Here is a 22,763-nt window from a genome sequence, read left to right on the forward strand (position 1 = left end):
TGCGCTTTTATTAGTACAGTAAACCACCGGTACGAACTTCATTTGAGATTATATTTTCAATCTATGTAAATTGTTGATAATTTGTTTTTATGATAGATGAAATACCTATTTACATATCATTATTGAATGTGTTCACGTAAATATATTTTAGAAATGGCATTTACAGAATAAAAGTAGTGTGTCAAAATTATATGTACCTACAGCATTTTTATTTTCCCATTAAATTAAAATTGTTTCTATTTATCCAATAGACCCAAGAAAAAGAAAGCATCAGCGTTATTGACTTGGTACTGTAGATAGCATAATTTGTACATCTTATAATATGTTATGAATTTATTTGAGGGTAGACCCATAAGTAAAATAATTGGAAATGAGGTACCTTTGAAAAAATATTTGACACACAAAAGAACATCGTTTTGTGGTGTGTCGTGTGAACTTGGAAAGGCATGTTCCTGTATACATCTTTAATTATTTTATTCCTAAGTACTGGTAAGTGCATTATTTATTGCTTCAGCTTTTGTAATAGCAAATTATTATTCTTGTATGTCGCCATTTTGTCTCGTTTCTAAGAAATTTATTATGTATGTATGTAACTTATATGATATAATGAGATTGACGATAATTCTTTGTTACCTTATAAAGAGTAAAAGAATTTGAAATATGCGTTGGTATAAGGCATAACAAGTGTCCGAACAAATAACGCATTCATTAATAACAATATGCCTATAGCTTGCCACGTCTCAATCAATTAGTTAATCTTAATAGATGTAAAACTATTGAAAATGTACGTGTACTTCAACGGGCAATGCAATTTACTTCCATCTTAACGCCATACTAGTTATTTATTTCAAACAGCATAATTATGTATATTTAAAGATTTTAAAGACAGACTTTATTTATGGAATAAATTCTATACGACTTCACAACAATGTTGATTATTTTTAGCAATGTCCAAGCCGCGGTACGTTGAATTGGATGAAGACGAACAGGAATTATTCCGAAACGTTTACGACACACCTCCATATCAAGATGACTGTGATGATGACGATGGCCTACAACTTGGAAAAGTGGAACTCGTTAAAGACGGCATGTGGGCGCTCAAAGCGAAGATGAAAGAATTGAAGGCATTCAATAAGGCCCTAGCTGCAAATTTGCTCAGCACAAAGCTTAAACTCAAGGAACTAGTTATGAATAAAATAGTCGCGAAAAAATACGGTGTTCTTGAAAAGAAGAAACAGCATGGATATGAGGTAAATGGCCAATATAATTGGTCACGCACACGTTTTATTTGAGTGTTGTTTGAAAAACATTTCAATCTACAATTTTTTATTTAGTTCTTACTATCTTACTAGAATCTAGTTAGGTACCTACTAGTACCTACCTACAAGGACCTACTATACAGTAATTTAATCTTCTATAAATTTTGTAAAATCATAACAAGGTACATACCTACATACTTGTAAATACTACCTACCATTTATTTTTTAATGCAATTATTTTTACATTTAATAAAAAAAATACATTTAAAGTATATTTCCCACATACTTTACCTTTAAATATAGCATTCATAAATATATTAAAATTTAAAACCAATTCGAGTTAAAATAGCATTTAATAGTTCAAATTTGCAATAAGAAGCAGTGAAATGACATTTATGTTGGCTGTCTCAAACTCGAACAGTCTTCAGAAGGTCTAGGTTATCCGTCGACCTTCTCTAGATGGCACAATATTTTACAAGTGAAAGTAATACAGCAAAAATACCTTTAATGGATATAAATTAAACGATGAGATTGGATTATCAACCTTCGTATAAAATTTATACGTAAATGTACTGCATGTGATTGTTAAAAAGTATTTATTTATTTCAGATTTATGAACCTCAATATGCGCAATTCGCCGCTGTTCCTTACGGACACGACCCTTATCTCGGATTATAAAAGTAAAGGTATAATTTGATGAGATTGCCGATACGCTGGACGTCATTTGTAATTTTTATTGTTATAATATTGTTAATGATCTTTATTATTTAAAGCTGTAATTGATTTTAAACATATAAAACAATTCAGAAATAAATGTTAAATTATTAATGTCTAATTTACTATATTTTATTAAAACGCTATCCTCACAATGTGTCTTGTTAATCGTGAGTTAATAAATATTATATTTGCTACGACAATGAACTCATAAGACAAGTTTCAAACGAAAGACATCAACGGGCCAGCTGCGGCGGTCGCGTCATCCCTCCGAGCTTCAGGCTTCAGCGATCAAATTGGATCTCCTGGCCGTCGTCACGCACTCGCTCCATACGTCACCGGTTCTTAAGAAAGTGCATTACATAAATTAAATTCTTAATTGTAAGGTCACAAGTAGTTGGTGTTTACTGCTGAACACTGTAGTTAACCGCGGCGCGCGAGCCAGACACACGTGTACTAGAAGTGTTCGCTCTTACCAATTCGGAATTCGAATAGAATAAGAGACCTCGCTTAGTTTTACACCGTGTTAAGAGTGCCGCCGGATTGACTGACGCCATAGTAAAAATGCAGTAAAAAGTTAATATAAATACATTTACATAACATATTCGAAATGTTATTTGTAATTATTCCTTTCAAAGTGGACATGTCCTTATCAATACAGTAGTAGAATCGACTGCATTAGTGCGGATACGTTCCCTAGTGACGAGATGAGGATCACACTTACATGGATTTTGTTCATGGTATGACTTATGATAAGTATAATAAGAGCGACTAACATAAAATAGAGTATTATGGACAATAATGTTCAATTATCGTACGATTAATTTTACTGAATAAAATACCGGTTCAGTTTCAGGAAATAAACGTATTGAAACATTCTCGTTTTAATGTCGAACCAAATACAGATAAATGCGTATATTATATGCGATTATTTTGCATTAAATGTTCCATTTAAAATACTTATAAATGTCGTAAAGGACTAGACAGCAAAAACGCCTACCGCCCACATCGCTCACTTCACTCATTGTGACCTTCAATATCGTAAGTTGACAGAAAAAAAGGATGGAAAGAATCTGATATACATAATCTAGATGACATTTGTATGGATTCTCATACCTTGTAATTGTACTTATAATTTTTAAAAGTCTAGATACCATTTCAACCCTAAATTTTTCACTACCTAATACATAATATGTACTTGAAAATGAATTTATACTAAATATTTACAGTAATTAAAAGTATCACTATACCGTTACATTAATTTCTTAATTATGTACGAACTACAAGGTCGAATAGCGAAGTAACTAATTCATTCTAATTTCTTAGTAAATTAAGATACATGAGGCGCAGTGCGATTGTTGATGGTGACCTATTCATCTTTATACTTATGAATATAATCACTTCTAATTTGCAATTAATAATTTCAGATACTGCATTTATAATTACCTAGTGCTTTTGGCTCTATATCAAATACATTATACATAGTTAGAAATATATCACGCGTCGTTATATCTAGATTTTCAGTAGTTGCTTGATAGAGTACTTAGTAAAAAATATAAAATCTAAGTAAGAATCTAAGTAACAAAACGTTTGTCTCGATTTTCGCCTTTGGCCCGCCACATTATAATACGATCTAGAAGCTTACCTATTTATATTTTATACAATCATAATATAGATAGGTGGTATAATATATCTATTAATTGAATATTGACACGATGATATAGTATCTAGATGATCTATAAAAAATGAAGTATTTTTAATGGGTTCAAACGAACCTCCAAAACAAACACGTATTGCAATCACAATCAAACCAAATTAATTTGTGACAGAAGCTTGTTAAATATGACCTTTTTGTAATTTTGAATAAGGTGGGCAACCGTCCGCATTCTGCTGTCTGCAGGACCGTGATGCCGAATGTAATCCTGTTTTGCAATACCTATAATTAGTAAAATAATCCCAAACAACATTGTATGCGTCCCGCATGTGCCGCATGTCCGCACTTTCCACTAAAAGTCGAAAAAAGTGAAATTTTCTTTATTTTCCGATGCTATGGTATGATATGGTATTATAGCGTCATCTCATTTCCCTAAATAACGTGAAATAACAAAAACTGCTGGACTATTGAGCAACACGTAGGTGCGTAGGGCGTAGGATAAGCATAGGCTTATCAGTGACAAAAGCGCCAATCAATATAGATTTTTCTTTTATGAATGGTCCGAGGACGTCTGAAAATATTCTGATGATATTCTGTTTAGCTTATCTGCCACATAAAAGTACAGATAATACATATATGAAAATATGAATACGTTAAAAAATGCCAAATAGTCTATCAGGGACATTATCAGCAAGTGGTTAAACCGGCTATTAGACTATTAGTGTCAGTAATCAATGATAGCACAGTTTGTCTTTCAGTTGATTTATTGATAAAAAATGGATGGGCAAGATATTTATTGCGCTTATCAACTGTCTTCTGCGACGATGCATGACTAATTGAAATTCTAGTCAGATACCTTGAAACAAAAATTCTTGGCAGCGTATTGAAGCTAGCACACATAGGGTCATTGCGCCAGTTCGCGTCCACTTAGTGCAGTTGGAAAGTTTGAAGGAGAAAATAAAAATGTTCCAGAACAAATTTCAACGCAAAATTTATGTAACGTGTTCATTACATAGTCTATTATAAGATTTACTTTCAATTGTGTTGGAAATATCATGTGGTTTTTATTTATCTAGACAAATAGCAGAATTAGGCGTTTGACCCAGTTCGCGTCCAAAAATTCCAGTTTGCGTCCACCCGTGGACCAGTTCGCGTCCACCAGCTTAGAAAAAGAATTAGGAGTGTATTGGGTGATATTTCATCAGATAAATGCAAATAAAAATTAGATTTTAATACATTATTTATTTACGAATATAGTTATTTAATAAAAACCGGCCAAATTTTAGTGGGACTCGCACACCGAAGGTTTCGTATAAACCTGTTTTTTTTCATATTATGTTTAACTGTAAATGATTATTTTTTCAATATTTCCCTTATTTGTGCTATAAGACGTTGCTTCGTACCAAACTTCAAGTGTCTGTGTTCACGTAAAGTACCCTGTAAGTTTTGATTCCCTTGCGAATGTCGAAATTTGCGAAAATTTCAGCATAAACGGCTGTATCTTTTGAATTCTTTGGCTTATAAGTTTGATTTTTTCACTGCTTCAAGGGACCGTAGATATGAGTATTCAATACAAATTTCAGCTTTATACCTGAACGCGTTACTGAGAAAAAGCGTCTTGACAGAAAGACCGGCAGACGGACATACAGACGACGGACGGATATCAAAGTGATCCTACAAGGATTCCGGTTTTTTAATTCACGGTAAGGAAACTGGAAAATCTTATTTATATTTATCTTCTCATCATTAATAGAACTAAAAATTAACAAAAAACAACGTTACGTTATGTAAATAAATAATAATCAGTTCTATTAAGATTACCTACCTACCTTATTTTTGAGTTTCTAATGAATTAAATTTCTTTTTTGTTTATATTATTTTCTTAACCACAGACTTATTGACTCTCATTCTCAAAGCTACTAGTTTCATTCTTAGAATACCCATTTTAAAATGAAAAAATAGCATAAAAATTTGCTAATTTGAATGAAAATTTAAATTATCAACTTGTGGTCTTAGTCAAAAATTTACAATCTATTTTAAATTACATATTTTAACAAAAAATTCATTGCTACGTAATAAAAACAATGTGGACGCAATATGTTCTATTATTATGCACTATAGGTATAGTTTGCGCCCACCGTGGACGCAAAATGGAAGTTGTATAAATTCGGTGTAGTAATTCGCGTCCACCTTATTTTAGCTATTAATTGTAAAAGAAATAAGCTGATTTATAATCCATACTATTCCATGTTTTGTTAGAAAAGTAAAGAAACAGTTACATATTCAAAAATTCACATTTAACAATAAGATACTTACTGCCAAACGCGACGCTGCGCACTATTTTTTTCTCAAAATCCCGCGCGTTTTAGCTCTCTCGTCTAAAAGCCAAAATTAAATATTTTTTTTAAATAGGATAGGCGGTGCGCAGGCATATTTTGAATATGTGTGCATGTCTCTTATACATTGAGGTATTATCGGAAATTTTTCTTATTACAATTTTACATAAAGTATACTTATTTTCGTGAATTTTCTAAAAGATATCCGCAAAATGGACGCGAATAGGCAGGTGGACGCGAACAGGCGCAATGACCCTAGTTAGAGTGCATTAAAAAAATAAATTACCTAAATGACATAAGATGCCAATAACACTACAATAAATTACTACCCAAGTTACTACCTATAATGACAGACTAATACAATAGTATGTATTGGGGTCGGTTTTGTCTTTTTGTATAGATAATATACTGCTGTAATCATGTAAGAATAGGTAATTTCAGAAACAAAACGCCCATTAGTAGACAGTATGTAGGTACCTACATCTATACCTACTAGTTCTAGTTTTGTTCCGTGTGATAATAATTTTATTTCTACGAAAAATACGAGCGTTATATTACTTGAATCATTTTAAAACTTGAGCAACTACCTCCTCGTACCTACATACATCGTAAAAGCTCGGTCATATTATTACAAAATAAACAATAAAAAGTAACGAACGCAATTTAAATCTTGATGATATATATGTTGACCATTACCAACGTATATAAAATGGCAATTATTATTAAATAAAATACCTAGAATGCTCTGTGCAAACGATTTAAAATAAAAAAAAAGTTCTCGCATATCTCGATTAAAAAAACACTATGAAGTAATAAATGTCACTGTGATCTTTAATAAACTTGATCACCTGTACTTACGAATTTGAATCCAGTTGAGGGCGAAACGGGTCTCGGTATCACTTCCTCGAGTTACCTTCTTATTTGTTATATGACCTCAATTATGAATAGGTACACATTTTTCATAGTCACTTTTGGCATACCAGCAGAAGTGGTAAACATAATTTAAAACATGTTTTAAACATAAGTTAGTTATTCAAAAATAAGAACATTAACTTGATGAAAAAACGATCCTACTGTAGTTTTTACATGTCTATTATATAAACAGGTAGGTAAAATGTAATACCTACTTACCTTCAAACGATTTATTGTACCTAGTAAGTAGGTAACTACCTAAGTTTCAGTGAATCGGAGATTTTCAAAATCCTGAATGTAATAAAACAAATTATTATAGGTATTTCTTTGTTGTTCAAGTGCACTATCATCTGTCAATTTATTTGCATTCAAGTTTAAAATACCGCACGATCTGGTAAATCAGAACTGGTTTTATCACCTCGCCCTGCACTCAATACGGACCTTACAAAGTTAGTGTAAAACACAGTGGACGAGTTATCATACCTTAATAAATTTAAGGACCGAGGCCCCAGAATTGTTGATGCATATCAACAGAAAGGACACAGCAAGTGACCTAGACCGTTTGTTCTACTTTTTAGTGCTTTTGGTGACGCTCAACGTAGCCTGCAGTACGTGCGTGCGTAATGCTCAGAAAATCTCTCTTTTTCTCTCTTAATAGCGCATAATTTTATTACAAACTTTACCAAAACCGAAAAGATTACGCCAAATAAAACAAAAATAATAGTTGTACTAACTGCAAACAAACTTCACGTTTTGCAATAAAATGATTGAAGGCGTTTCATTTGATAAAAGGTTTCTGAAGGCCGCCTAGTGTGCGTGCACAATGATAGCCTGAGCTAATTGTTATAATTGGAATAAATAATGCTTATACTTACAAACTAATAATAATTTTAGTCCCAATATATCTTAGTATAATCCAGTGCCCTTTTAGAACTATCGCAATGGAATTTAATTATTACATTACGATCGGTTTAATTTCATTTTTCTCTACCTTACAGCTACTAGGTACCTAATATTTCTGTTACTGACCTACTGTACTATATCTATACAGTATATACATACAATATTTTCAATATTAAGTACCTACATTAACTTATATTATACGTATAAATTATATTGACATTCAATAGGCAATCGCCCAATAAATATCAATCTTGTGCTAAAATACAACTCAATAATTTCACTAGAAAAAGTTTTAAATCCAACCAATGCTACGAATTTTGATCTAGGGAGATATCGACTAATATGTAAAACACGTCTGCCTAAAGAGATGTATTCAGACTAAACATTATACATTTGTACGATGTTACCTATTCTTATCTTGAAATTGCAAGCATTGTGTAGAAAGAAATGAGACCTTCACATTTTTCATTGTCACGGCGCGTGCGCATAGCGACGTGTAACTCAAGGCGGGCGCCAACTCGCCGATCTCGTACCTATGTATAATCTGTCAGAATGATCAAATTAATTTATATTACCATATGATAAAAATAGATATACTTATATATTTTATCCCATGCACACCTCATTTACTCATACAAGTCGAGAAAGTTAGAGAAATCAGAGTTTTTCTGATTCCCTATTTACTATTAATTACAAATTGAAAATTCCGTTATAAATCAGTTATAAAACATTATCGTAAATGAAAGATACAACGAAGTTCAAATAAAACAGTGAATCATTACATAACTATAAAACAATGAATTTGATAGTGCTTACACCTATTAATATTTGAGAACCATCAAATCAAAAATTTGTATCCTTGTTACCTCTGTTAGCTACCGCAATCGAAAGTCTCGTAAAGGAAATTATTGGTCGTCTCATCAAAACAAAGCTACTCACGGAAAATTAGCTTGATAGTAATCACTTGCAAAAATGGGCGATGGATCCTGAACTATAAGATATTGTAGCTTCTATTAAGAGTTCCTATAATATTAAAATCAAAACATAAATGTATATTAACAATTTTGGTAATTGGAATAAGGTATCACAATATAGGTACATTTATACTTTCATTTTACTGACCAAATTATAAACTCTAGCTATAGATACTTATCTACCTAGAGTACCTACCTATGATACAGGTCCATCCTACATCTTAAAATTCCAGTGTGGCGCCATTTTTTGTGTTACTCTTTCAGTCAGTCATGTACCTATAAAATAATAACAAGTCTAGCATTTCAAAATGTCAATATTAATTTTAGCATTATTAAAGAGTACCTAGATCTAAATAAACTTTTTACTTAGCAAATCAAAGTTAATAAAAAACTATAACCATAAGTACAAAAAAGGTTGGGCTGGAGGATGGAATTTGGATGATTTTTTTACCTTCCTTTAATAATTAAATGTTGCAATCTATCAGGATGATAAGTAGGTATTTTTCTTGCTGTAGTCTAGAAATCAACACTCGATCGCAAGGCCAGTGCGGTCACTGACAGCCACCGCCCGTCATTGCTAGGCCATTCAATTAATGATTTCCGCCCTGGTTGAGATACCTGATCTTTATTGAATGCAAAGTGGAATAACAAAACTCAAAAATATTGATCAATATAAAGACTGGACTTTATTTAACGAGCTTATCCCTCAACTCTTATATTTTATTGAAATCTCTGACATCAATAAAAATAATGTAACATATATTGCACAAAAATATGAAAGAGAGTATAAAATTGAATCACGTAAGTACAATGGGAAACAAATGGTAATGTACCAGCATAAATTCTGAGTTGACATTATCGTACTAAAATGACCATAAAAGCTTAACTTTAATGGCATATTATTTCATATTAAAACATAAAATGTAAGTATTTAGGTACATTTAAGAGGTATAGGTATTAAGAAATGATGAAAAACATTTAATGTATCCCTGAATAACTCACGCTCACTCAACAACCTCTTCCACATATTTGATAGGTCAAACTAGTATCTTACATGTTTTATTTCTCCGACCAATGCATCCGGCACCAGTTACACAAAAAATGTTTTCGTTGTAACTAAATACTTTTTTTTATTTTTATTGAAGTAATTGCAATTCACATGTATTCTTAAATTACTATGAAAAATTATATTTTCGGATAGGAATGCTTTTATACCAGTTTATAGAAAAATAATTATTCATTTTATTTATTTGCCGTTTTTTATAAATACTTAATCATCATAAATTAGAGAAGAAATATTAACATATAAATTGTTATTATTAAACCCACATTAAACCAATGCTAGGGTTAATAACGTGTATTCCAGAGATACGATCATTTATATTTTCCATCAACTAAACAAAAGGTTTTTCTTTACAGATTTTGCCGTATACATTGGTGAACATACAGTCGGCACAAAGCCAAATAATACATCGCACCAGTTATAAGAATGGCGAACAAAAAATAGATGACGCTCAATACACACCAAAGCATGCAGATGATTCAGAAAGCGATGAACAAATCATATCTGTGAGAATAACATCTTCTGTAGCTGTTGGAAGAGGATCTGGGAAGGTTAAACAAGAAACGAGTCCTCCCGTTAATATTAATATTTATACTACTAATGAACCTATTACGACAGAAACTGCTGATATAGCTGGATCTTATCCTACGGCTACAAATTACGATTTTTTAACAAGTACATATCAAACGTCTGAGCCAATAACTGATTTGCCACCACATCTTGCCGGTGCTAATATTGAATATATAAAACAATTGCAAGCAAGAAAAGAAACCTACGCTCCCAGTCATTCAGAGCGTGTATTTCAAACTAGACCAAGTGACATTCATTCTAATGAAACTGTAGACTCTGTAGCAGAACCTTCAATTCAAAACACGTCTGTTATTGAGGAAAAAGATGTTGAACCCATTGAAGACGTCCCATTGGCAAGATCTATTCCTTTATCATATTCATCTAAAAGTTATTTACATAGACAAGGTCAAAATAATCAAAAACTAACTACAGTCAGTTTTAATGTTGTACATGATACCCCTAAGATACTTAGTTATAACGATCATAGCTCAACTTACGTAAATCCTAGCCAGCCAGTAGGAGGACCGCCGAAGTATTACAACGAACCGGCAAAAGTTTATAGTCAACCGGCTCAAGTTTATAGTGAACCTGCTAAATTTTACAGTGAACCCGCAAAAATTTATAGTGAACCTGCTAAGGTGTACAGTGAACCGGCCAAAATTTATAGTGAACCATCAAAAATTTATAGTGAACCAGCAAAATTTTACAGTGAACCAGCATCCTTACACCTACGACCAGAAGAAATTCCGACCACTCGTAATCCTTGGTTGCAACGCACTGACACGACTGCGTTCTCTAGCACTTACAATACCACACCGCCCAACATTGCCACAAATCCTTCATATAACAAACAAAGATTGACCGAACATCAACCTGAAAAAAACTATGAAGTAGATGAGAAAGTGAGCGTCATGACCGACGGTCGCAGCCACGGTGTCCAACCTAACAACAATCCTGAAAATTGTAAGCAAGAAAATTGCAAAGTGGGTTACGTAGTCGAAGGACGGCAATATAGGAAATATAGAGTTGAAGAAAGGACTTCTGACGGCTTTATAGTTGGGGAGTATGGCGTAGTTAGAAACGAAGATGGAGCGTTGAGAGGTGTGCGGTACACAGCTGACAGTGAAGCTAGTCCTCGTCTGATTCACGATGCACTTATGAAGTTCCTACAGCTTAAGTAGTTGGTATAAAATCAATTTATATCAAACACTAAAAATTTGCTCACTAATCTATTTGTTGCCATTTTGAAACGAGTTCGTTTCGACTGCATATTTTTAAGTTCTGTAGGTTGTTTAAAATAAACGTATAGTAAGACTGACGTGTTTTTTTAATCTTTAATCCTTAAATGTAAACCATTTGCTGATTGTACTGTGTAAAATATGATTGCAGTAGTTACCTATAACTTGATTTCATAGGATTCCATTTCATTATTTTCATAAAGATTTGTAAAATACTTCTTTTAAAATATATAAATAAAAAAAATATTGGTGAAACAGAAGTTTTTTATTAAACGTTTAACACATGTAAGCCAATATTATAGACAAACCTTAATTTTATATACAGCTCGAAAACGAAAAGAAACAGGATGTTTAGTGCAAAATATTATATTGTAGATAAAACAGTAGCAACAATGGATATATAACTTTTCATATCCTACTGTTTAATTAATTATTATTCAACGGCGAGTAGGATCTATTTAGAGTGGGATTTATTAGAATTTCATCATTAAGTATAAGGTTTTGTCCATGCCAAGTCTAAGGTTAGCGAGAAGAAAGAACATATTTTTTATGATTTTTTTGCTAGTTTGTATAACACTTACAAATACTTAATTAATTACATTAATACGGGCTATAATAATAATTAATATTGGTGCCATAGAATACAAGTGATATACTCATAGTGAACTATCTACTTATAATAATTTGTCATTATAATCGTAAACTCAATCGTTGATTAAATAACTAACTTACACTTTACTTTCATTAAATATTTCAATAAGATTTACACGGAAACATTCTTAACATTAGGTCCGTGTTGAGATTCTACATCTACTTATTAACAAAGACCGTAACGCCTTAAGCAATATCGACAACAGCTTGTGTATGAACAATCAACAACAATAAAATACAATATTGTGGAAGCACATTAGACCTCGACTCGATAGCCGACACTAAGCTAAGGTACAAATTATCATACTTTGCACCTCCACTCTACATTATATTCATAAAGAAGACGTCTACACACACAACTCATAACGACATACAGACAGAAATAGTGTTTTTTTCTGGATATGAAAAAGTAAATTGGAAATAACATTACCGTTCATTTAGGAACTGAATTTAGGCAAAGTATATCATAAGCCTCTCACGACTTCGATATGTCCTTAAGTATTAAAATATTCAAGTACAAGTATTTTATACCTACAAGGTATATATTGAAATTATTAATTTGAAGTATAATTATGATAAGTAAATACAAATTTGAAGTCAAATTGAACCAAGTACTTACTTATTAAGTTATTAGTCAACGGTAAGGTCAATTAACATTACTTAAAACCATAAAATGTTTTATTACGAGTTTGCAGTTAAACATGTCTTAGATATTTTAAGTAGAACGGAAATCTTTTATATTAACGTCAATGTTTTTATTTCTACAATGTTAATTATATTAAAAATTTAAGTTACAATTTAAAATGTTTTACAACGTCGTTTGTCGTGTAATAACAAAACGATAGAGAAATTTACAAACATTAGCATACGGATATAAATAGGTACATACACATTCAAAAATATTAAATATTTCTAATAATTTCTAAGCAGAACAAGTCTAGGCAAACTACATTTAAAACCCGTGCAGGAAATAAATATCAAGTAGTAGCCTTTAACGGTCATAATTTTCTAATTAATAAGAAATATATTTGCTTAAAGATATTTAGAATAAAATGGGTAAGTAGGATAGAATTCCGTAGGAAATAGAGATATGTTTTTTTTTTATATCAATGTCGGTATAAAATACTAATGATAATAGGTTTCAACAAATCCATATAAACACACAGAAAAATACTTTTAAACGGTTCTAAACAACAATAAAATTCCATCAAAAGAAATACAAGTGCAATATCGCTAATTAATATGTAATTTTTGTTTAACAATAACTTATGTATATTTCACTTTTCAACTCATTATCAATAAACACTGCAGATAAAAAATTCAAAACTCCCAAGTAAAATACCTATTTTTATAAAATACAACACTTATAAAATTGCAATCGATATATTTTTTTACAATTGCGGACTCATAGAACAGCGATAAATAGGTACATTATAACTTTTCTATGACTTACACAGTTTTTGCGCCGCCTATATTATATGCGTGTATAATTGAAATAAAGAATTTAACAATAAATATCAATTGAAATATATACGTGTATTTCATACAATCCTGTTTTTATAGCTAATACATGAAATACACATCAAATTATGCCTAACATCCAAGTTTATTTGATAATAGTGGCAGTACAAAAACATTTTTAATCATTTTCATTTCGTACCGTAAACCGTTAACAATACAATGTTTCGAATCGAATCATTTAAATTCAACAATGAACATATTTGTAAAGATTATCAGTGCAATATTAACCAAATGACAGATGTTCTAACATTTTTAATGATTGTGTTATACAGACCTAAAGTGCCCAAACACGTACTAATTTTCATACTGTGTAGGTAAAATCTAGCCTTTCTAACGACATCTTCATTGATAAAAGAACTCATATCGTAGAACTTACAAATATGTATGTATAGTTCCAGGATTTGAGTTAAGACAAATAATTTAATCGTAAGTTTCAGACTCCTGCTGAACAAGTTTAAATCGTCGGGGACTCTTCACAGCAATTGATCCGTGACCGTCTAAAGACAGGCGACCTTTCATTTGCAAATATCTGTTTAGAAAAAAGAATAAACATTAATCCTATGAAAAACGTAAATATACAAAATAAATCACACCAACATACCCGATTAATATGTGATTGAAATATAGATGTTGTACGTGTTATGCATGCACTATAAGTATCTACTGAAAAAATAACCCAAATTAAAAAATAAAATCATAAAAAGTAAAAGCATAATAAATAGGTAGAAAATATAACGTACCGTTTGATGTAACGAGAGACAAGTTTCGTAGGACGCTGCTGCCACTCGTCCAAAACTTCTTTAGGCGCTAAGACCTGAATTCATTTGATATATTAATTATTATAGTATAATTTTATACATCAGGTTGTTAACAGATTAGAAATTTTTTTCACGAATATGTACTTTGTGAACTTCAGATTATACAAACAAGAAAACGGACCTTGAAACAACGGCTCCAAATCTGTCCTACAATAGTCATACAACCACAAAGACTTATGAATATGTAACCTAATAAATAGTATATTAACCTGGTCTCCCTTCAGTCTATCGAGCAGCGTGACACAAATAACAGCTGCCTTTATTCCAGCGTGGTGAGTGAGAGCCGCAAAAGCAAGCGACTCCATTTCGATATTCACGACTCCAGATTTGTGGATCCTCTCCAGATACTCCATCTTATCCGGCTCAGTGAAATCACAGAATGCACCGTCCAAACGACCCTGGCCTGCAATTTACATAACATATTTATCTATTCAGAACATCTATAATAGACCTACCTACCTATAGTTGTGAATAAATTGTTAAAATTTGTCCATTACTTCACTTATCGCAATCCAGTGTCAAATGAACGTTAGCCAATTTGCTTTACATTTCAATCGATTACTTAAATGAGAATACAATGCGACAATTTGCAGACTGATTGCATTACATAATTAATTAATTATATTATTTAGTTTGTCATACAATTGTTAAAGAATAGAGCTTCTTAGCATATGGCGTTGAGACTGAAATTATTACAATTCAATGCAAACTCTATGCAGGCAATAAATATTACACTTACCTTCATAGAAATCATAAGTGCACATGGTTTTGCCCGTGACTGTATCGTAAGGGTCTTCAGGATCCGCCAAAGCTTTGAGCTCCCGCGCCAATCTTCTATCCAACTTGGCTGGCCGTTGCAGTGTTTTGCCAAGCACAGTCTATAATAATTTTAGGTTTAATAGGTACTCATCATCTTTATTCAAATTTAATATGAATAAGATCAACGTAAGTAATGATGACAAAAAAGTTCTCCTTGTAATATTAAGTAGTTTAGAAAATATTATTGTATATTATATTGTATTGTATTGTATGTTATTTGTTCAAATGGATGTTACCTGCGAAACTATAAAATCGACATATACATCTCATTAATAAAAAAAAATGTGGGCGTGTACAAGTGTACACACGTCAGAAGTGAAACTTCTTTATGGCCTTATTTTTCAAAAAATAATTTACTATATGCAACTTTACAGAAATACGTTGAATCACGCGTGGCAGGGATAAGAAAAAGATGGCGCGTAACGGAAAAATGTAACGCGTAACGAAAAAATATTACTTACACTAAATTTTCCAACCCCGTTAAAGAAGTTTCACTTCAAAAAATATTTTACACGAGAAGTCACGCGGTCAGAGCTAGTAACAACTAATATGCATTTGCTCTCATAATCTTCATAATTACACAGGCTATTTATTCATCAAGTTAGCTATAACAACCTTAACAAAGAATAACATTCTTATTATTCACAATCACTTTTGTAACTATGGAATGTTATCAAGTGGCCCTGGCACTGAACTATAGTAAGTATATAGTGCATATGGTAGGGTTAATACATATAGGCAAGATATTATTTATAAGAGAAAGGTGTTTGCTGCTTACGTACATACAATAGAGGTCTTTATTGCGTAAGAACGTCATTGGAAATAGACTAGCGAGCTATATTTCTTATCATCTATCAGCTTAGACCCAATGAATTTTATATGAATTGATAAATCCACTAAATTGTTGATCTGAATAAAATAAATAAACTTTAATTTCAATCAGTCAAGTTTTTTTGTGTTTTTGTTTGCACCAAAGAATCTACAAATTTTATTTTAACAAAAACCTATTACAATATTCCTGAGAAGCATCAGATACCTTAACCAATTTTTTTTTCCCGGATTAACCTGAGCTAATCCGACCCGAACGGCTATAGTATAACATAATATGCTTCATACAATTTTTTACAGACCATTTATCGTAAAATGAACAATTCCAAAAAGTTAAAGAGGACAATATAAAATATAAAATAGGATAATATTAAATACACTTCAAGATAATATTTACTACATATTTTCTTATGTTTTATTTTACGTGAGTGTTCTATATGAATAAATCGCGTTTAAAATCCGTTATTTTACGAGAGTATTAGAGATGAACAAACCGCGTTTAATCCATTAGTCTTTTATTTCTACACGTCATCTAATATCTTACCACTTCCAGAACGTTCCGCAGAGCTCCATCGACGACTTCCTCCGAGATCACAACAGTCCCCCCCTCGTTACCGATCCCACCACAAGTGCCAATTCTGAAGAACACGGGATCGCGCACCTTCGCGTGGTACATTAGCTTTATCACCTCGTGGAGGAGGATGCCCACGGACGGGATGCCCATGCCGTGCTGTGAATCGAAAAAGCTTATTGCATACAAAAAATAACAAGGTTCAAATTGAAAAATTAATTATTAACTACATCATTTATTACGGAATTAAAATATATAAAATGCATTATGCAAGGATACCTACCTACCTATTTCCTGTATAAAAATGACCTAAATGTCTAGACAACCATACACATTAGTTCCAAAATGAATATATTTTTTTACTTTTCCGTATTTAAATAGTCATATTCTAGCATTTCAATTTTATTAGTATTTAATTTATCTAATAGTGCAATGCCAAATATATTATGTACCTATTTTTCATTTTTTTTTTTTGTAATATAAATTACTAGATTTCCGCCTGCGCTTTCAGAGAAAAACCTGCATAGTTCCCTTCCTGTGGGATTTCCGGGATAAAAAGCCTAAAGTCTTATTCTGGGTCTTCAGCTACCTATATACCAAATTTAATTGTACCTAATCGGTTCAGTAGTATTTGCGTGAAAGAATAAAAAGCATCCATCCATCCATCCTCACAAATTTTCGCATTTATAATATTACTTAGTAGGATAATTATTTTCATAATTGATAGGTATATAAACTGCATTCTGCTAATTTATATTAGCAGAATGCAGTTTAGTCTAAATGTGTCATCAGCAACTTCATGCTTCCATGGTAAAACGAGCCGTGACACAATTAATTATTCAATAAAACATCGTTTATTTCGATAAATTAATTAAACACAATGCAATCCACCGGGACAATTAAAATTAATAATTTAAATTATTTTAGTTACGTACTTTTATAGCAGAATTAGCGTGCTCAAGCTTGACTATAATATGTGAATGTGATAATTATTATCCAATACTAATGTTAATTGAATGTTTGTTTATGTTATTGGTATCGGAAGTATTGTTTTGATTTGAAAAATTATGTCGGTGTGAGACAGTCTATTGGAGGAGGAAAGCTATTAGCTATATATATATAACGTATATAACGTAGGTATAGGATACGACGTGAACATTGTAGTAATTAAAAGAAGACAAAAATTTTCACAAACATAAAAACAAATGAAACACATTTAGATCAAATTTCCTGTCGTATAAGCGCAACCCACACAATAAATTATGCCAATTGTCTCAGCACAAAACATGAGTCAGGACTCAGGAACAATATGATACTTGAACCAATTGAATGAAGATAGGTACATTTAATTTCAATTAGTCTTAATTTCATCGTTATGTAACAATTATATATAGAGTTTCATATTTATTCCTCTCCCATTATGTAAGAAAATGTTAATAATATGCTGTTCTATGTATGCCGTTGGAATAGCTTCTAGACCTTTCCCGAAAGAGGATTGCACCCTTCTACGGAAATGGGTATGTCTATTACCAATTTTCTTTATATAATTCTAAAATGTTGAAGTAAAAAAAAACTCACACTTATAGACAATACAGGCCCAACTTTGTACATAGAGTAACGGTACGAAAATTGGCTTATATCTTGCAAAGTGGTCCCACATGGCAGCTTGTGTCCGATTTCTGCCATGATGTTGTAAGCGAACTGCTCCATACGCTTTGGAGTACCACCCATACATACGAACTGTAATGAAGTAGAATGTTACAAAAATATTAAAAAGAATATGAAATAAATTTAAAACAAATGTTATCTTTTTAATATAACAAACAACACAAATTTTAATAACAGTGTCCGGAAGAAACATTCAGCGACAAATCAAGCTTTAAATCTGAAATTGTCTATTGAGTCTTGAGATATAAGTTACCTATTCTCATAAAATTTGGTAAATATTACACGTCTAACTTCTTAATTTTTTTTTACCTTGACATCCCCAAACATCTCTACGAGATCATGGGAACCACTTCCCAGGGCAAGATGGTACAAAATGTCCTGATCCATGAGTTCGATGTTTGGGTTGCGGAGCCGAACTGAGCCATCGGGATATCTGCGAAATTAATTACAATATACATAATTATTTTCCTTGTAAGGGAACGTCCATCAATCAGGAGTGATGTTCTTTGATTAATCGTATGTGGTGTGTTTCAGTAAATATCAAGTAGTTTTTTCTTCACAGCAGATATATTATTTAATTCCTACTACCTATGAGGAATTTTTATATTGCTCTGGTTAATTTTATTTAAAAGTAATAATAAAACATCTTCTAAGCATATATTTATAAAGCATTTGAATGCCATAAAAACCAAAAAATATAAATCTTCTAAGCATTGATAAGTTCCACTACATTTTGTTTATATCCATTTGCAAATTCTTTTATGGCGTTTTTTTTATTTTTATTTAAAATCCAATTATTATCTAATAAAAATAAGCATAGGTGAAAAGGTCACGAGATCATGTTAACATCACGGGGTACGGGGTACGGGGGAATCCGTTCGGAATATTTTACATTGACATAGAAAATTATTTAGGTATGATACATAGGTACCTACCACGCTATTTATAAACAATTTTTATTTTATTAATATAAATAAATTTATATGTCTCATGTACAGGTCTTCACGTGTAGACCGCGTACCTACTTAATTGTTACAAAGGTTTTAATTTCCAGAGTTATAGTTTCAGATTAACGTGTTATTTTTGATGAAGATTGTTAAGGTACCTACTTAAATTTCTCATCACTCATTAGTTACCTACTACAAATTCATGCTGTTAACCTGATTTCTCAATTAATAAACTGAATTAACTAAAAAATCAGTTGCGTGTGCATAATAACCGTATTAATAGTTGTTAGTGGTCTTATAACAAAACGTGCATTTATGTTATTATGTTAAAGTTCCTTTAAAACAAACATATAACAACCTAACAGCATCCGAATTGTCGTTGGAATCGTTTTGTAGATATTCCTCTTCGTTGTCATAAACCTTTCTGTGTGGATGGTGATAACCGTTTGAGGTCGAATGACAGCCGTTTTTCTCACCTTTGTGGTCATCGCAACCACTCATTACTTGCACACCATTGTGCGACATTTTTAAATAAATAAGCTGAAAAAATAATAAAAAAAATGATAACAAAATATAAACTTAATAAATACATACCTAACTAACTAGTTAACTACCTAAATACAAATAGAAAAAATAAAATCAGAGAAAAATATAGTTAACTTAAAAAAAAATGCCGGTTATATTCATATTTTATTATCTACGTTGCGTTGTAGCGTTTCGTTATCGAGTTCAAGTTTACAAAATCGATTAATATAGAGAGCGATTGTTGTAACAGCTACATGATAGATAAAATAGATTGAAAATTTTACTATACCTACCTACGTAAACAGCATTTTTTTTATCTAGGTGCTTGTTTAAGATTACAAAATACGAGCATTCAATTGAATCATTTTTATAATGTGTATGAAATTGTTGTCCAACAAGTAAATTGGGTATTTATTTTGATATCAACAAATTTGTGACCGAAATTGAGATATGAAACTGTTCAAGTACGATAAGCAATATAGGATAAACTTGAGAAGAACATAATACATACTTAAGATATACAAATTATTGCTATATGCTATTATTTATTTCTTTATAGATAATAATTAAAAACTTGTCGCTAGAAAACACATTTTTTATTTATTAGGTATTGTTAAATCGATTGTTAATAATTGATCGTAGATGACCCAGGGCGGGGATTTAACTTTGATTGAAGTCGTTATCCACTCACAAAAATAAAACAACATTTTAATTTTTAACTAACAAATAAGAAAAATATTTTAATAAAAAAAAAAGAATTTACGATTTACCTAGGGGATCGGTAAGATGAGTACCTACACGAAATATTATCATGAAGATATGAATTTGACTATATTTTGAACATTAGCGATTTGTATAGATACTTGACAAAAAAATAAACACATAATGACTATGTACTTTTTTCAAAAAAAAAATTTTCTTCAGACAAATTCCTAGATAAAATAAAAATATATTGAATAAAATTCAATTTGTATGATACATGTTATAAATATTAGTTACTTACATTTTATTTTAATTTAAATCCATACAGAGCCACACAATACACTTTACAATACTGCGTGCAGTTACAAGAGCTCTACTAAATGAAATGTGGTTAGACGGCTTATGTTTTATACATACTCGTACATTAAATCACTATGAAGCGCGAACCGTTCATTTTAAACCACCTATACTCTATAGGCTATAGCCTATACTCTATACGACCTTTCGAGTAATACTGCCCTAGTACACACGTACTTAGCTATTCATGTACACAGACACACAGTACATATGTACACATAATTGTTTTGTTTCAACATAAAAATCACCTCTTACCTCTAATCAGTAATCAACACAAACTATTGATATAACACAATTCTGCGGCGGCACATCTAACTAGTAGTTCCGCACATTTAAAATTATCGATTTCCACATGATCATGAAGTGCCTTTTGTACGACAAGATAACTAGGTACCACAGTCCACAACTAAGATATGAGACATTATTTAAAAAAATAAAAAGGGCGGGTACTTCCTAGATATAGACTAAAACAAGTGTTGATTAGAAGTTTCCTGCGATAAGGGCGCGATAATTTAATGAAAGATGAATTTTTTTGCAAAAAAAATAAGTTAAACTAAAACTAAAAATAATAAGACTATTATTTTATAATTTACAAAATGTAAAAGTATATCGATGTTTTATTTCACATTCTATTGTTTTAACGATTTTTTTTAAATCTTATAATGCACATAGACTATTATGTAAATCATATAAAAGGTAGGTACCCACTTACTTTACTTTACTGTGGTAAATAAAAAATAGTCTTCTCTACCTATTTCTATAGTAAATTCGTTAATCTCAGTTGGATTAATATTGTAACATGATTGTAACGTAGACAATGATGATATTGTAATATCAAGAAACAAGCAGTTTCATGTATTATTATTGTTAGTCAAATTACCAATATTAGACCCCGATCCTTGGATTTTATTTAGTAGGTACCTATTTAATTCCTTGTTAAAAAATTTACAATACAGCTAGGTAATTTATTCAGAATTAAGGAGCTACAACGTCTATATTAATATTTGTTTAGAGATTATGATATTATTTTGATATTTATATAAAGGGCAGATAGATAATATAGGCACATATTAGGACAACCCTTTGACAATTTTCACAAGACTTAATAATTGTGCTATACCCCCTTGAATTAAAGTAGGTTACTAGTCAAATGGGGTCAAGTCAAGTTCACCTAGTTTCAGAAATCATAATAGGCGTCTTTGGACGATTCTATTGTTTACAACAGCAAATATATCTTAATGTGTAACGAACCTGTTAGATACGTTGTACCTTTTTAGAACATCGTAAACGTTGCCAAAATTATATACCTACAAGCTACCTATATTATATTACTGTAATTTTTGATTCATGCTTTTTGTATAACCACAAATAGATATCAGCTCATTTTTATAAGAAAGCGGCTACTTACACGTTATTAATTATTATTTTAACTTACAGTTCAATGATAATCTATAACAAAAGAGTCGACTATGTAAGTTGGACTTCTAAAACATAGTAAGGTTTTGTATGTAATATCTAGCGTGGATGAGTAATATTAGTTTATCGGCGATACTCACTCGTCACGAAGTTCATCAGTATCGAAAGACATCATCGGTACACACTGCACTTGAGATTTTTAGATAATTCTTGAACACAACGCTTATCAGCGGATCGATGAGCGACTGGTGGCTGAAGTCTGAACTGCTGCGCGGCTGACGCGAATGGTGCCGCTTCCGCCCAATCTTGTCTGGGCG

The 22,763-nt window shown here is 31.5% G+C and overlaps 3 protein-coding genes and 1 long non-coding RNA gene across 7 annotated transcripts; 2 read left to right on the plus strand and 2 right to left on the minus strand.

The window, feature by feature from the left end:
• The first annotated feature begins 356 nt into the window (after nt 1–356).
• Nucleotides 357–2,051, plus strand: LOC123693857. Its single transcript, XM_045639111.1, has 3 exons — nt 357–489; nt 946–1,250; nt 1,869–2,051. The coding sequence occupies exons 1-3, from the start codon at nt 447–449 to the stop codon at nt 1,935–1,937; spliced, it is 417 nt and encodes a 138-aa protein (XP_045495067.1). The 5' UTR covers nt 357–446; the 3' UTR covers nt 1,938–2,051.
• Nucleotides 2,052–2,111: 60 nt separating this feature from the next.
• Nucleotides 2,112–9,318, minus strand: LOC123693858. Its single transcript, XR_006751726.1, has 3 exons — nt 9,204–9,318; nt 8,949–9,028; nt 2,112–2,317 (listed from the first exon to the last, which is right to left on the minus strand). It is a non-coding gene; the product is annotated as an uncharacterized LOC123693858 (long non-coding RNA).
• On the plus strand, nt 2,379–11,703 carry LOC123693854. Of its 2 annotated transcripts, none has more exons than XM_045639106.1 (2): nt 2,379–2,713; nt 10,172–11,703. In XM_045639106.1, the coding sequence occupies exons 1-2, from the start codon at nt 2,681–2,683 to the stop codon at nt 11,564–11,566; spliced, it is 1,428 nt and encodes a 475-aa protein (XP_045495062.1). In that variant the 5' UTR covers nt 2,379–2,680; the 3' UTR covers nt 11,567–11,703. The 2 variants fall into 2 exon arrangements, with proteins under 2 accessions (XP_045495062.1, XP_045495063.1); XM_045639107.1 differs by lacking the exon at nt 2,379–2,713 and adding an exon at nt 9,364–9,553.
• A 166-nt stretch (nt 11,704–11,869) lies between these two features.
• On the minus strand, nt 11,870–22,737 carry LOC123693855 (uridine phosphorylase 1). 3 transcript variants are annotated; one of them, XM_045639109.1, is made up of 9 exons: nt 22,587–22,737; nt 19,805–19,986; nt 18,809–18,932; nt 18,410–18,571; nt 16,805–16,990; nt 15,353–15,491; nt 14,823–15,016; nt 14,536–14,609; nt 11,870–14,324 (listed from the first exon to the last, which is right to left on the minus strand). In XM_045639109.1, exons 2-9 carry the CDS (start codon nt 19,969–19,971, stop codon nt 14,216–14,218), a joined length of 1,155 nt encoding a protein of 384 aa, XP_045495065.1. In that variant the 5' UTR covers nt 19,972–19,986; nt 22,587–22,737; the 3' UTR covers nt 11,870–14,215. The 3 variants fall into 3 exon arrangements, with proteins under 3 accessions (XP_045495065.1, XP_045495064.1, XP_045495066.1); XM_045639108.1 differs by lacking the exon at nt 22,587–22,737 and adding an exon at nt 20,975–21,126; XM_045639110.1 differs by lacking the exon at nt 19,805–19,986 and having other exon boundaries at nt 22,587–22,732.
• Between the last annotated feature and the right edge of the window lie 26 nt (nt 22,738–22,763).

This window comes from Colias croceus, chromosome 8, assembly GCF_905220415.1.
Source record: "Colias croceus chromosome 8, ilColCroc2.1".
In the NCBI taxonomy this organism is placed as follows: Eukaryota; Metazoa; Arthropoda; class Insecta; order Lepidoptera; family Pieridae; genus Colias; species Colias croceus.

Coding starts and splice junctions, on each gene's coding strand:
- LOC123693857 (XM_045639111.1), top strand. CDS start 447: ATGTTCCTGTATACATCTTTAATTATTTTATTCCTAAGTACTG. Junction 490..945: donor TATTTTATTCCTAAGTACTG/GTAAGTGCATTA, acceptor GATTATTTTTAG/CAATGTCCAAGCCGCGGTAC. Junction 1,251..1,868: donor AGAAACAGCATGGATATGAG/GTAAATGGCCAA, acceptor TATTTATTTCAG/ATTTATGAACCTCAATATGC.
- LOC123693854 (XM_045639106.1), top strand. CDS start 2,681: ATGAGGATCACACTTACATGGATTTTGTTCATG. Junction 2,714..10,171: donor TTACATGGATTTTGTTCATG/GTATGACTTATG, acceptor TTTTCTTTACAG/ATTTTGCCGTATACATTGGT.
- LOC123693855 (XM_045639109.1), bottom strand. CDS start 19,971: ATGTCGCACAATGGTGTGCAAGTAATGAGTGGTTGCGATGACCACAAA. Junction 15,017..15,352: donor CACTTATGATTTCTATGAAG/GTAAGTGTAATA, acceptor TGTAAATTGCAG/GCCAGGGTCGTTTGGACGGT. Junction 14,325..14,535: donor GTCTCTCGTTACATCAAACG/GTACGTTATATT, acceptor TTTTCTAAACAG/ATATTTGCAAATGAAAGGTC.